Source organism: Bufo gargarizans, chromosome 1, assembly GCF_014858855.1.
Source record: "Bufo gargarizans isolate SCDJY-AF-19 chromosome 1, ASM1485885v1, whole genome shotgun sequence".
NCBI lineage: Eukaryota > Metazoa > Chordata > Amphibia > Anura > Bufonidae > Bufo > Bufo gargarizans.
Window position 1 is genome coordinate 721,607,996 of NC_058080.1, and position 15,160 is coordinate 721,623,155.

At 40.3% G+C, this 15,160-nt stretch overlaps 1 protein-coding gene across 10 annotated transcripts in view; it reads left to right on the forward strand.

Moving 5' to 3' along the window:
- The window catches only part of TCF4 (transcription factor 4), a 374,657-nt gene that overhangs the window by 206,238 nt on the left and 153,259 nt on the right, over positions 1-15,160 (forward strand). For all 10 annotated transcript variants that reach the window (XM_044276370.1, XM_044276361.1, XM_044276362.1 and 7 more), the window contains 2 exons: positions 7,361-7,490; positions 9,859-9,908. In XM_044276370.1, the coding sequence (XP_044132305.1) occupies positions 7,361-7,490; positions 9,859-9,908 (180 nt within the window). The remainder of the gene's footprint in view (positions 1-7,360; positions 7,491-9,858; positions 9,909-15,160) is intronic.

Sequence of the window (15,160 nt, forward strand, 5' to 3'; positions counted from 1 at the left end):
TGCAGTAAAGCGGTGTTTTCAGTTATGTTTGGCTCTCGCAGGCCTTTCTACGTGTGGCATTTATTTTTTATGTTTTTTTATTATTTATTGTTGTAATAGTAGTTGGAAGGCAGAACCATTTAAAGGACTAGTACAAGAATAACAAGTTAAGAAGTCAAACGGTATAAAGCTACTTTCATACCTCAGGTGTGAAACTCCGCCAAAGCTGTTCCGGCAGACAAGCGGAGAATCGGCCGGACGCAAACCACAGCATGCAGCGGTTTGTGTCTGTCCGGTTCTGCGCTTGTCTGATGGAATGCGTATGGATCTCCGCCGGAACCCCATTATACTTAAGAGAGCCGCAGGATATTCCGTCCACATCTGGCAGCGCCGGATCAGAATAATTTCGGCACGCTGTTTCCGACAGCCTGCCAGAATTCAAACCGAAAAGTAGCCTAAGGCTGCACTTTAGGGTGGTCTTTATTATTGATCCGAATGTGCATCACCTCCAGGGGTCTCACTACTTGTATACTGGTACAACTATTACATTGCAACTTGTTTGTTGTAGTATCCTTGGCAGCCACATGTGTAATGGCCGCTATCATCACCTTGCACTAAATGTCTAGTCCTAACTGGTGTGGAATAATCGGGAAAAGGGTTCTTTTCCTACATAGAGCCACCGCCAGTTGCCAAACTTTGCAGAACAGAGGTCAATGACTCCCATTCTCTCGATGCATGGGGGAACCCCACCTATCAGACATTTATAATATTCAGAAATCATCACAAACAGCCCATTTTAATATGAAAGCCACAGATGTAATAATCTGGGAGCAGCAACTGAGGCCACCGGCAGAAATCCGCTTTTGCCAGGGAAAGTTGGCAATCTGGCTGCAGCAGCCACTACAGGTAAAAGGCAGTATTACATGCTGGCTATTCAAATGTCTCTATCGAATACGGAAAGGGGTTGTCGAGATGAGATAACCACCATTAAGTGTGACGTCACTTTTTTTATTTTTTTTATATATAGGGGCAGTCATGTGAAGTGTTTTTGTAATACACTTAAGGAAATATCTGTACTTTTATTTGAAAGTTTACCTTCAGAAATCCTGTAACTGAGTTTCGCTAAGGAGAATCCTTCTTCAGTGCTTACTGATTGCCCTCAGCCTGCCTCTGCTCTCCCTGCACCAGCCCTTGCTTCCTTAGAGGAATATTAGATATGTTACTAAAAAATAATATTTTACCCTGTTCCTTGCCTGTCATGTTGTCGGCACTGATTGCTGCAGCCTGGTTCTCCTCTATCTGCCAAGCATTTAATAACTAACCAGGGATGCACTTCGCAGAGGAGTGGGAGGCTACAGCGATCAGTGCTAACAGCAAGTGTGCAGCGTCCCTGTATTTCTGTGCTAATCACTAGAGTGCCATTTTTCTCTACCTGCCAGGAATCCCTAACTAAGCAAGGATGCACTAAGCAGACATGCTCTGATACTCAGGGACAATGTACTGTCAGCGCTGATTGCTGCAGTACTCTTCTCTGAGCTCTCTATATAAGCAGGGGTGCACTAAACAGAGGAAACTGGCACTGCTGCGATCATCACTGACACACAGGACTCTCTGTACACTTACTGTCAGCACTCATCTCTGCAGCGCAGTTCTCCTATATCTGTCCTGTTCTCACTAACTAAGCATAAATGCGCTGAGCAGATAGAGGACAATAGAGCTGCAGCGATCAGCACTAACACCCAGGACACTGTACGCTTACCATCAGTACTGATCGCTGCAGCGCTGTTCTCTATCTGCACTGCACTCAATACCTAAGCAGGGATGCACTGAGCAGATAGAGAAGAATGGCGCTGCAGTGATCAGCACTGACACACACACTGTACACTTACCTGTACACTTACGTAAGTGTACACAGCACTGTACACTTACCATCAGTATTGATCGCTGCAGCACTGTTCTCTTTCTGCACTGCACTCAATACCTAAGCAGGGATGCATTGATAAGATAGAGAAGAATGGCGCTGCAGTGATCAGCACTGACACACACACTGTACACTTTCGTAAGTGTACACAGCACTGTACACTTACCATCAGTATTGATCGCTGCAGCGCTGTTCTCTTTCTGCACTGCACTCAATACCTAAGCAGGGATGCATTGAGCAGATAGAGGAGAATGGCGCTGCAGTGATCAGCACTGACACACAGGTCTCTGTACACTTACTGTCAGCACTCATCTCTGCAGCGCAGTTCTCCTATATCTGCCCTGTTCTCACTAACTAAGCAGAAATGTGCTGAGCAGATAGAGGACAATGGAGCTGCAGCGATCAGCACTAACACCCAGGACACTGTACACTTACCATCAGTACTGATCGCTGCAGCACTGTTCTCTATCTGCACTGCACTCAATACCTAAGCAGGGATGCACTGAGCAGATAGAGGAGAATGGCGCTGCAGTGATCAGCACTGACACACAGGACTCTCTGTACACTTACTGTCAGCACTCATCTCTGCAGCGCAGTTCTCCTTTTTCTGTCCTTTCCTCACTAACTAAGGTTGATGGAGGAAAATGGTGCTGCAGCGACCAACGCTGATAGCATGAACTTGGTAGAATAGTTTTTAGTAACATATTTAATATATATATAGACGCCTGCCTCTGCTTCCTATAGTTATGAATCTTCCGCATTCAGAAAACACTCAAGACTCTCCTTAGTGATGCTAAGACGGTTGCTAAAAGAAAACTTTACTGGTAGTTTTCCGATAAAAGTTTCCATATTAACTTAATAAAGCATTACAAAAATACTTCACACGACAATCTCTATACATAAAAAATGTAAAAAGGCCGTAACGCTTTAAGGACCATAGCAATTTGTAGTTTTTTGTCTTTGCTCCTAATAGTTATTTTTTTTGTTTGAGGTTTTTCCTAAAGGGTTTTATTTTTTAGGGTGACCTTTATAGCTAAGTGTTTAATTAGTAATAAAAAAAAGGTGTGCTTTCTTATGGAAGCTGCATCACAACTGTCACTGAAGTAAATAGGGGTGAACTGCAATACCACATACAGCCTGTGAACAGGTGTGGCGCTGTTTTAGGAAGGTACTGTAAAACCCCTTTAATAAACATAAGGGATGTACAACTCTCTATTCTAGGAAATCAGAGCAGGGCCACAGCTGCTGCAGATAAGGTTTAGTTTCCTTTTTAACTTATACGTATAAGATTAGAACGTGCCAAGATAATTCTGGCTTATAGGATGGTCCCAGAAAAGTAAATTTAATTCAATGTAAGGGGAGAGAACCTTCGGCTAGAGAGGTCGAGAAAAAATACTAACGTACAATACACTGCAAAAAGTTTTCTTTTTTAATTTGGTCATCTCTCATCAGTCTTCTGCTACTGGTCCTCCGAAGTGGCAAACTTTGGGAATTTCAGTGGAGATATAGTAGAGCTGTGGTTTTACATAGGACTGCAAGTAAATCTACTATCTTCACATCAAGTAACGAATAACACAACGAATCTGAAATGAAATATGACATGTTCTGTAACAGATCTATTGGGCTGTAAAGCTTTATGATGACATGTGGCACCTCCTAGTGGACATTAGGTGTATTCATTTAAATAAATAAAATCTTAGAAAAGAAATTGTGTATCTCCTCCCCATTCTCTGCTAACTACTGTAGGTTTTCTAATTTCTAGCAAATATATTGTAAGAAACTGTCTGCATTCATATTACAGGATTACATAGTAACTGCGCAATATTAAGAATATGTATTCATACACATACCCTACAGTATCTATCAAACAGCTATACTGCACTGAAGCCATACCGCTGTCTATTCAGCTTCAACAAACTTCTAGAAATTATTATTATTATTTATTGTTAAAGCGCCATTCATTCCATAGCGCTGTACATATGATAAGCGGTGCACATACATAATACAGACAACTGCACTAAGGGTGAACAATACGAGTTACAGACAGGCACAGAAGGAGAGAGCGCCCTGCCCGTGAGGGCTTACAGTCTACATAGAAATGTATGATAGATACATACATAGAAAGATAGATAGATAGATAGATCAATTAGATTGATTGATTGATTGATTGATAGGAGTGAGATAGAAAAATAAATACATAATAGAGAGATAGATATGAGACAGGCTATATCAATGGATAAATAAGAGAATAAATGGATAGATAGATAGATGGATAGATATGGATAGCAGAATGATTGATTAGATAGATAATAGATAGACAGAGAAATAGATAGATAATAGATTAGAGATAGATTTATAAATAGATTCGATAGACAACTTGATAGACAGACTGATTAGATAGATAATAGAATGATTGATTAGACACTAGTGATGAGCGAACTTCTGTTTTAAGTTCGGCGTCTAAAGTTCGGCTTCCGGTTAGCGGAGAATCCCGATATGGATTCCGAATACCGTTGTGGTCCGTGGTAGCGGAATCAATAATAGCCGATTATTGATTCCGCTACCACGGACCACAACGGAATTCGGAATCCATATCGGGATTCTCCGCTAACCGGAAGCCGAACTTTAGACGCCGAACTTAAAACAGAAGTTCGCTCATCACTATTAGACACATGTTAGATAGATAGAAAGATAGACAAAAAAAAATATAATGGATTAGAGATAGATAGACAACTAGACAGACTGATTGATTATATATATATATATATATATATATAGTTGATAGATAGATAGACAGATATAGTTGAATGATTGATTAGATAGATAATAGATAGAGAAATAGATAGAGAAATAGATAATGGATTAGAGATAGACAGATTTATAGATAGATAGACAACTAGACAGACTGACACACTGATTGATTAGATATATATGAGATATATAGATGATAGATAGACAGAGAAATATATAGATAGATAATAGATTAGAGATAGATTGATTTATAGATTATATAGACAGACTGATTAGATAGATAATAGAATGATTGATTAGACAGATGATAGAATAGATAGATAGAAAGACAGATAGACAGAGAAATAGATAATGGATTAGAGATAGATAGATAAATAGACAACTAGACAGACAGACTGATTAATTGGATATATATGAGATATATAGATGATAGATAGACAGATATAGTAGAATGATTGATTAGATAGATAATAGATAGATGTCAAAATTACGACCCCATCTCCTATTTGTATGAATTGATAATGCAGCCCCTTTATAGTCCTTTTACTATTACTGGGCTGAACATTCATATGAACGCTCGCTCCTGATAACCTACCTGTGTAGGTGCAGCTGATCACCCGAAGAACGTTCATTGGGTGGATTCTATGTTTATGCGGACACATAACTCATGCTGTGTAACGACGATCTGCTGCCTGGAATCAATGATTCTGTGTGAGGACGAGCGATCGCAGTAGTGATCGCTCATCCCATATGGTGGAGGAGATTGCTTCGTGTAAAGGCAGCTCTCACCTCCACTGATGAGCAGGCAATTATCGGGAACGAATGGTTCCTTGCGTGTTCAGTCAGAGCGTGTAAAGGCACCATTACACGTCCATGGGGTCATCCTGTACCTCTGTGTTTCTGCAGTTTGAAAAATGGCGGCGTGTTTTCATGAGACGCTGTACCACACAGCCATGTTTTGCCTCTACAGAAGAACACCGCCCTAATCTAGTGCACCACAACTATGATCTTCCCATAGCTGGTGTACCTCCATACAGGCTCTGTGCAGACACCACATTACATTTACCCACAGATCTTGTGCCACCTCACAAACTCGGCTCTGCCACATCCCCTGCTTTTAGTCTACGAATGAACTTGGTCCACCACCCGGTCGCATCGCCGGCTTGTGAAGCGGCAGAGGCCTCGCCAGAGTCGAAATATTCTTCTCTCCATCTCGCGGGTCATATTTGACCAACTGTTCCCGGCAGAAGACTCGCCACTTTGTTGAGCTATTTAGGAATCACAACAAAAAAAAAAAAGCCTGACTTAATTTAAAACAAGGGCTCTTTGTTGTAGTGGCTGAGTGGCTTGTGAAATTTTTCAGTTCTCAGTGGGTTAACCGCGGTACAGGAGCACAGTCATAATTGGGCCATTTAGAGTATTTTGCATGTGAATAGTGCGTTAGTGAAGCATTACTAAGTCTGTTGTGAGTGACACGGTGATTAGAATTTAGATTAGGCAAAACACATTCTGTACTTTATCAAGTACAGTAATTAGTTCAGTCGGCAAAAGTTGATTACAAGTAAAGATAAAGTTAGAATTTTTTTTTTCATTTTGGTACTTAATTTTAAATTTTCCTTTCTAAACGATAAATTTGCTCTTAATATAAATGACGGGACGTGCACCTGGTTTACCGCGTGGGAGAACAATTCCAAGTACAATGTACTCAATGCTAGGTGTAATCAAGGGACTTGTGTATTATGGGTAAGTTACGACCTAGTTTATAGCAAATAGTAAATAGATTGCACCGTCCTGATTAACTTTATCTTATTAACCTTATTGCCGGCTCATTCCCTTTGCAATTTTTACTTTTTTTTTTTTTTTTAAACTCCTAAGAGCTCGGAATTTCATTAGAGACGCTTCCTTCTTGGAAGCTAACAAACGTCCTAAACTGTCTTGAGAAAATTCACATCGAATTCCTCAGCTCGTACCGTTTCATTTAAGGAAAAATATTTACAAAAATGATTTTAAAAAAAATCTCATCCTCCTACCCGGCCCCAACTAATAATAAGGCTCATTATTTCTGCTGTTTTTTTTATATATTCATCTATAAAATAGAAACAAAACCTCTTATATATATATTTTTTTTTTTATATTTACTTTTAGCATTTTATATCATTTTCTGTCATTTATTTTATTATTTTATTGTGTTTTAAGATTCTTTTTGCTGTAATTCACTTTCGATTTTATTATATTATTCTTTTAATGATTGCACTTTATTTTATTTATTTATTTATTTTATATTTGTTTCATTCTATGCACTCTTTTTTTTGTTTGCATTTCTTTTTTTTTTTAATCATTCCGCCATTTCCAGTGTAAAATTAAACCAATGACCGTAACCTTTTAAATGCCAAATGAGAAAAAAATAAAAAGGACAATAAAAAAATGCATCAATGTCTGCTGTGCCATGGACTAACATGTTTTTGGCATGTTGCCTTTTTTGTGTTTTCTGTGCCTTTAAAGCAACCACAGAAGGGCTGATGAATAAGGTGATTGTATACCCTCCCAGCCCTTAGACTGATAGTCCAGCCAATACTGTAGCCTGGTGCTCCCTCATCATCTACTTATTTACTGATGATGTTTTTTATGCTTTTGCTTCGGTGTAAACAATAGAGGACATGATGGCCTATGAATAAATATGAATCCTCTGTTTTCATGTGTCGTTTCTAGCAAAGCCTGCTCGGAGGTGACATGAACATTGGGAATTCAGGAGCTCTCTCACCCACAAAGCCTGGCTCACAGTACTATCATTATTCAAGCAATAACTCCAGGAGGAGGCCTTTTCACAGCAGCTCAATGGGTGAGTATTATCTTTATTTTCTGCCTAGTAATAGTATCCAGTTACACTCTCCGATAAACCTTGTACCCCACAGAGACACGCACGATAACAAGAGCCTTCAGATATTTCTCAGTTACCCTCCGGCTCAGCTTGTGTTTGCTGCAGCTCGTGCAACTCAGCGCTTATTCCACCTGCGCTGCACCAACTATTGCGTAACGTTTGCACGATGAGCGTCACGCTGTGACGTTAGGACTGCATCGTGCAGGACGGTGGCAAACCGACAGATAAAAATGTAAAGTATTACGTCATAAAAATACATAATGCAATAATAAAGGGATAATAAAATAATAAAAAAAACATAATAATTGCCCGAATATACCGGTACATGCAGTGTAGATAGGACCAGGTCACATAGAGTGATAGTCTCAAGCTCAGGAACCTATCACCCTCCAGAAAATCACAGCAAAAACACAATATTACTGGTGTATAAAAAATAAAATAAAAAAATCTAAAAAGAGTTAATAGAGAGAAACCTCAGGTGTGTTCATCTTTTTGAATAAAAAAATTTTACGTTGGAAAATGTTTAAGGCCTCAAACACGAACGTATTTTGTTTCCGTGTCTGTTCCATTTTTTTTTGGGAGGATAGGATGTGGATCCATTCATTTCAACGTCCGCATCCGTATGTCCTGTTCCGTAGCCCTGCACAAAATATAGAGCATGTCCTATTCTTGTCCGTTTTGAGGACAAGGATAGGCATTGTTACAATGGATCAGCAAAAAAAACTGATGCAAAACGGACGTCTCCCGGACCGCAGAATACATACGGTCGTGTGCATGTAGCCTTAGAGCTCATGCACATAAACTGTTTTTTCTTTCCGTGAGCGTTCCTTTTTTTTTGCGGACCGTATGCGGAACCATTCATTTCAATGGGTCTGCAAAAAAAAACTGAAGTTACCCCGTGTGCATTCCATTTCCGTTCCGCAAAAGCATAGAACATGTCCTATTATTGTCCGCATTACGGACAAGTATAGGACTGTTCTATTAGGGACCGCAAAATACATACAGTCATGTGGATGAGCCCTAACAATGTGTAAAATGATCAGAAAAGGCAATCAACAGCAGCATTCTCTGCCTATCTTCTTATGTTTATGTATTTTAACTCTTTAATGACCAGGCCTGAAAAAAGCCTTAACAACTCGACACTTTTTTTGCAATGTAGTGCACATGGTGGTTTAACGGTTGTCAATTTTTTCTTGCTGGACTACCAAAATAACTTTTGCGATTTTTTTTTACGTGACAACGATGTCTTTTTATTAATATGTTTTTAGTAATTTTTTTTTTTTTTTTTCGTTTTGCTGGAGGAAAACTGCAAAAATGTAAAAAGTCTTTTTCAAACTATATCTCTTTATTCTTTAAATATGCAAACTGATACCAAATTAAACTCATTTTGATATAAAATATGCATAGTTTTGCGGTGCGATAATGGCGACGATTGTGTTTTTGTTTTTATTAGTATTTTATATTTTTTGCTTATATATTTTTTATATTTTTTTTGGCACATCTTATGTCCCTCAAGAGGTCATTAAAAGACCTCTGGGGGACACTGACATTTTCTTTTGCTTTTTGCACTTTTCCACTGTTACTGGGGCATCCAAAGGAGGGGAAACAGACCCCTGTGGGAGCATTGTACACAGGTAGCGCTGATCCGGGTCAGCTAAGACCCTGCAGCTCTGCTATGTCCAAGAAACCCAGCGATCATATGATCACCAGATCCAATCGAGGAAGTGATATGGCTTACTCCATTCACTATGTAGCGCTCATTGAGCGCTATGCACCAAAGAAGGGAGAAGACAAAAATGGTAATTAACCACTTCTGTCTTTTCCTCGGGGTCCCCGGTTGTCCTGACCGGCTCCTACTAAACTGCAGGACCTTTAATCCCGCGCCATACACCAGATTATAGCCCTGCGCCAAGCGCCGTACATGTACACTGCTTGGCCGCAAAGGGGTTAAAAGAAGTGTACAACTTGTTACATTGTGAACCTGGTTTAGTGATTAGCTGTTATCCTACTAATTCCTTAATAATAACATTTGAATAAAAAAGAGATAGCGGTGGATCCCAATTTTTCCGCTTTCTGTATAACACATTGAAAAGTCATCCAGGTTGTGTGTCTATTTTGTAAATCAATAATTTCAATCTAATTAAACAGTTGTGAGAATTGGGCTAAATATAATTTTTTTAGCTATTAAAATAAAATTCATATTTAATTTATATTTTAGCCCTTTCATAAACTAGTCACTATGGCCCAATAATTTGTTCAAAATGTCATTTTCTCCTTCTGAATGCACTGGGTGTCTATTAAATCTGTATCAATTCTCTCTCTCTGACAGAGGTACAAGCGAAGAAAGTTAGAAAAGTGCCCCCAGGTTTACCCTCCTCAGTGAGTACTGACTGTTTAACCTACCTTTTACCGCTGATGTCATGAAAGTGACAGCGTTCTGTACGATTGATATTTGTGGTTGATCTTTTTTCTCCGCTTTGGACAATTCCTACTCTCTTGCCAATAAAGTGATCACAAAGGGGGGGGGGGGCGCTTATTAAGACCGTTGTTTTCCACGCAAGTCACAAGTCTCTCTGCGCTGCTGGAGAAAGCACCAAAGTTAGGGTCCATTCACACGTCCGCAGTGTATTGCCGATCCGCAAAACACAGGACCGGCACCCCAATAGAAATGCCTATTCTTGTCCGCAGCTACGGACAAGAATAGGCCATGTTCTATTTTTTTGCCGGAAGTTAGGGGGCGCGGACCGGAAATGTGGATGCAGACAGCACACTGTGTGTTGCCTCTGCATCTTTTCCGTCCCCATTGAAAATGAATGGGTCCGCACCCGCTCCGCATAATTGTGGATACGGATCTGGACCCAAAGTGCGGGTGTGTGAATGGACCCTTATGTGGAGGAGCAGGCCTCTACATAAGTTCGGCGCTTTGCGCGGCAGGCCGGGCGTCAGCCTTAACAGAAACAGGGCTGGAGTAGATTTAAGCCATTTTCCAAGCCAATATCCGGCATGGAAAATGATAAGTGATGATTTTATGTGAGCCAGTCATATGTTATTGAATGCTGTAGACTTTGTCAGACGCTCTGGTGGTAGAGAGCAGACTGTGCTCCATTTTAGAGGATCCGATGAGCTAAAACAATTGTGTAATTAAAATGATAAGTGTGCTGGACCTGCCGGCCCGCCCGCTTCCGCACACTACTCCCGCTTTTCTCACCACTTTGGAAAAGTGTTGTGAGCAGGGAAAAGTCGCAAATTTTGCTGCACAAATGGGGGAACCTGGCAGTAAGTGTTCAGCTTCCTTGCAGCGCCACCACAGGGGAAATAAGGCATTACACCGTGTCCAGTCACAATAGGTTGTCTGAATAATGCAGCACAGGATAGATATCCTCCAAAGCGAGAGATGCTTTTTGTAACCACTCTTCCACCAGACACTCACTTTAAAGGGGGTTGTGCCAAGTTTGCACAGAATAGCGGATAACTAACTGATCGCTGGGAGTCTGACCGCTAAGACTGTCACCGATCCCAAGAATGGGGGTCTCGTTCTCTGATCTGATGGAGTGGCAGGTCAAGCATGTGCCCTGCTGCTCCATCCATTTTCTATGAGCACTTCCTTAAATTAAAACTAAGGGGGTTATTTACTAACACAAATACATCTATAAAAGGGGGCTTGGCATGGGCAGGAAAAGGGGACGGGCGGCCCGTCTCATTCATCATTTTCTACGCCTGTTTTAGGCACAGAAAATGGTCTAAATCTATGCCAGCAAGGGTGCTGGCGTAGATTTAGATGCGGCGGAAGATCCTTCAAGGTTATGCAGAGGTCGGCGCCTCTACATAACTTCGACGGATCCACCGCCAGCTCAGGGCCTTATTACGACCGGCGTCTAAAAAGCCAGTCTTAATTAATGACCCCCTAAGTCCTTAATTTGAATTTCCTTGCTGTCGTTTCACCCATTCATACACTGAGTTAGTATTAATGTATAAATAAACGCCATAAGCTCCCTCTAGTGGTGGCTGCAGGAAGACAGACTTTTATTATTCTACTCTGTCTCTGTGTTTAAAGTCATACCGAATTTTGGCCCACTTTATAGTATATTTTTTAAATTGTCATTGAGCATTGACATTCATGTTAAGTTGTTTTTATGAGTCAAGTTTATAGCTGTTGTTTTGTTGTATCTCTTTTTAAGAAAGCTGGGTGACAACCAACAACTGTGGCGAAGGTTGCCAACCAGCTTTCCCAGTCATATGAATGACACATTCTTCCTTGCTTGATATTTATTTCATTTTTACTTTTCAAAATAACATTTTAAAATGTTGGCTGAAATTGTGTTAATAAAGCTTAAAAGCTTAAAGAATTGTTTCACCATGAGTGCAATTTACAAATATATGCAATGTATGAGCACAATGACATCCCCAGCAGAATAATGAGTACAGCTCTGGAGTATAATACAGGATGTAACTCAGGATCAATACAGGATAAGTAATGTATGTACACAGTGACTGCACCAGCAGAATAGTGAGTGCAGCTCTGGAGTATAATACAGGATGTAACTCAGGATCAGTACAGGATAAGTAATGTATGTACACAGTGACTGCACCAGCAGAAAAGTGAGTGCAGCTCTGGAGTATAATACAGGATGTAACTCAGGATCAGTACAGGATAAGTAATGTAATGTATGTACACAGTGACTCCTCCAGCAGAATAGTGAGTGCAGCTCTGGAGTATAATACAGGATGTAACTCAGGATCAATACAGGATAAGTAATGTATGTACACAGTGACTGCACCAGCAGAATAGTGAGTGCAGCTCTGGAGTATAATACAGGATGTAACTCAGGATCAGTACAGGATAAGTAATGTATGTACACAGTGACTGCACCAGCAGAATAGTGAGTGCAGCTCTGGAGTATAATACAGGATGTAACTCAGGATCAGTACAGGATAAGTAATGTAATGTATGTACACAGTGAGTCCACCAGCAGAATAGTGAGTGCAGCTCTGGAGTATAATACAGGATGTAACTCAGGATCAGTACAGGATAAGTAATGTATGTACACAGTAACTGCACCAGCAGAATAGTGAGTGCAGCTCTGGAGTATAATACAGGATGTAACTCAGGATCAGTACAGGATAAGTAATGTATGTACACAGTGACTGCACCAGCAGAATAGTGAGTGCAGCTCTGGAGTATAATACAGGATGTAACTCAGGATCAGTACAGGATAAGTAATGTATGTACACAGTGACTGCACCAGCAGAATAGTGAGTGCAGCTCTGGAGTATAATGCAGGATGTCACTCAGGATCAGTACAGGATAAGTAATGTAATGTATGTACACAGTGACTGCACCAGCAGAATAGTGAGTGCAGCTCTGGAGTATAATACGGGATGTAACCCAGGATCAGTATAGGATAAGTAATGTATGTACACAGTAACTGCACCAGCAGAATAGTGAGTGCAGCTCTGGAGTACAGGATGTAACTCAGTATCAGTACAGAATAAGTAACGTAATGTATGTACACAGTGACTGCACCAGCAGAATAGTGAGTGCAGCTCTGGAGTATAATACAGGATGTAATATAAAGTACTTACCAAGTTCTTTCACACTTAGGAACTTGTTAGGACATGATTCCATTTTTGGATTGAGCTTCCTGATATATACGAAAATAACATTGTAAATACGATGCAGTCACTTCTCAGTTATATTTGCTGTATAAGATATATTGGTATTTTGTGTAGCTCGAGGACTTGATAATATTCTTGGACTGATAAAAAACATTTTCTATTTTCTTACAAATTTTTATTTTAAAGTAAATCCCATTTCGACCTTCATTGCAAACTGCTAGAAATTCATTCCTAACCCTCTAGTAGGAATAATAAAGGAATGGCACGTCATAGAATCATAAGAATAGACGCTCTAGAATTGTTATTACAAGGGGGATGTTACTACAACAGACATGTCAGGAGAGGGGACTGGTCGTCTTTAATGTACATATCTGCTCAATATCATTTACACCAATATATGTAATGTATGGGTTTATGTCATTTCTCAGAACTGAAGATACATGACATGCTGTAAAGTAGTGCTCATAGGGGCAGGGGTTTTCTGGACTAGGCTATGAGCCCCTTCTGAGGCAATTTTTTTGTATGATTACATTTTACCCATTTTTGGCTAAAAATCATATTTTCAATTGACCATTATTAAAAAATATTGAGCTGTTCTGTCACAAATGTTTCTAGCTGTGTGACTGGTACTTTCACTTTGTGGTCATCTAATAAAGCTTATCTCTAAACTACTAAGAGGTCATACACACCTATTTAAGCCACATTTATATCAGTAAGACAAGAATTGAGGTATAATGAGTGTTTATAATGTCAGAGAGCAGAGATAAGGAGTCCGTCAGCTCCTGGTCTGACAGAAAAGACCGAAAATCCAAAGGGTGCTACTAGAGCATGTCATCTCTGTACAGAAAAAGGATGCCATATTTGTAATAAAGACCAATTAAAAAATATATTTTTAGCTCAAAATAATGCAATAATTAAAAAAATGCCCCCAAAGGTGTACATAGGGAGTCTTTCAGATAGAGCAGAGCTGGGCAACCTGCGTCACTACAGCTGTTGTGAAACTACAGTTCCAAGCATGCTCCATTTATTTATCTGAGAGTTCTGAGAAGAGCAGAGAAAGTATGCACTCTGGGAGTTGTAGTTTCACAACAGCTGGAGTGCCTAAGGTTGCCCACCCCTGATATAGGGGGTGGGGAAAGCAGACATTGCTTTTGCAGTGCTTTTATCAGCAGAAGTAGTGGTTTTATTCTGCCAGATCTGCTCCTGCAAGTGCAATGGAGGAGGAGCTTTACTGTGAAGTGCTCTCTGCACTGATCTGCCACATGGTCCCCCCGCTCTGATTGACAGCTGTAGCTTCCAACCAGGAGACCATTAAAGCTGTCACTTAGAGCAGAGGAATGGAGCAGTAGAGAAGCTCAATGCAGAAAGTACTTCATAGTGATTCCTCCTGGACACTTGCAGGAGCACAATCTGGCAGAATAAAACTTCATATTCACACTACTCTTGATTAAAAAAAAACTCCACATAAGGTATGTTTGTACTGCTTTCCCCAGCGTCTGCCTAGTGCTGTCAAAACTGCTTACAGACTCCCTTTACGCAATCTCAGAAGAGCCGCCTACAGCCTCCCCTCCCCATCAAATCATAAACCATAAGGAAAAAAAAAAAAACAGATACGCATTTTTGTGGACAGGAAAAAAACATATGGCCGTCTAATTGAGCCCTAAAAGACATCAATCAGACCTCTGACTTCAGTGATGTTATGTCCGATTGCTGCTGTGGGATACTATAGTCAGACAAAGGGGCTCATGCATCCAGTGGCGGCGGGCAGAAGACTTTCAACAATATGTTTATTAAAATGTTTATAAAAGTTCTGTGGAAAACCCAGAAAACCCATTTAGTATAATATTACTACTGAAAATCTATCAGCAGAATGCAAGCTACTGTTCTCTAGGCCTGCATTTTGCCTACGGCTGGAATCACACATGCAGTTTTGGCGCAATGTTTGGAGCTAAATTCAGAAGAGGATCCAGGAGGAAGGGGAAGTAGAAAGGAAGGACTAAGAACTTTGGCACAAT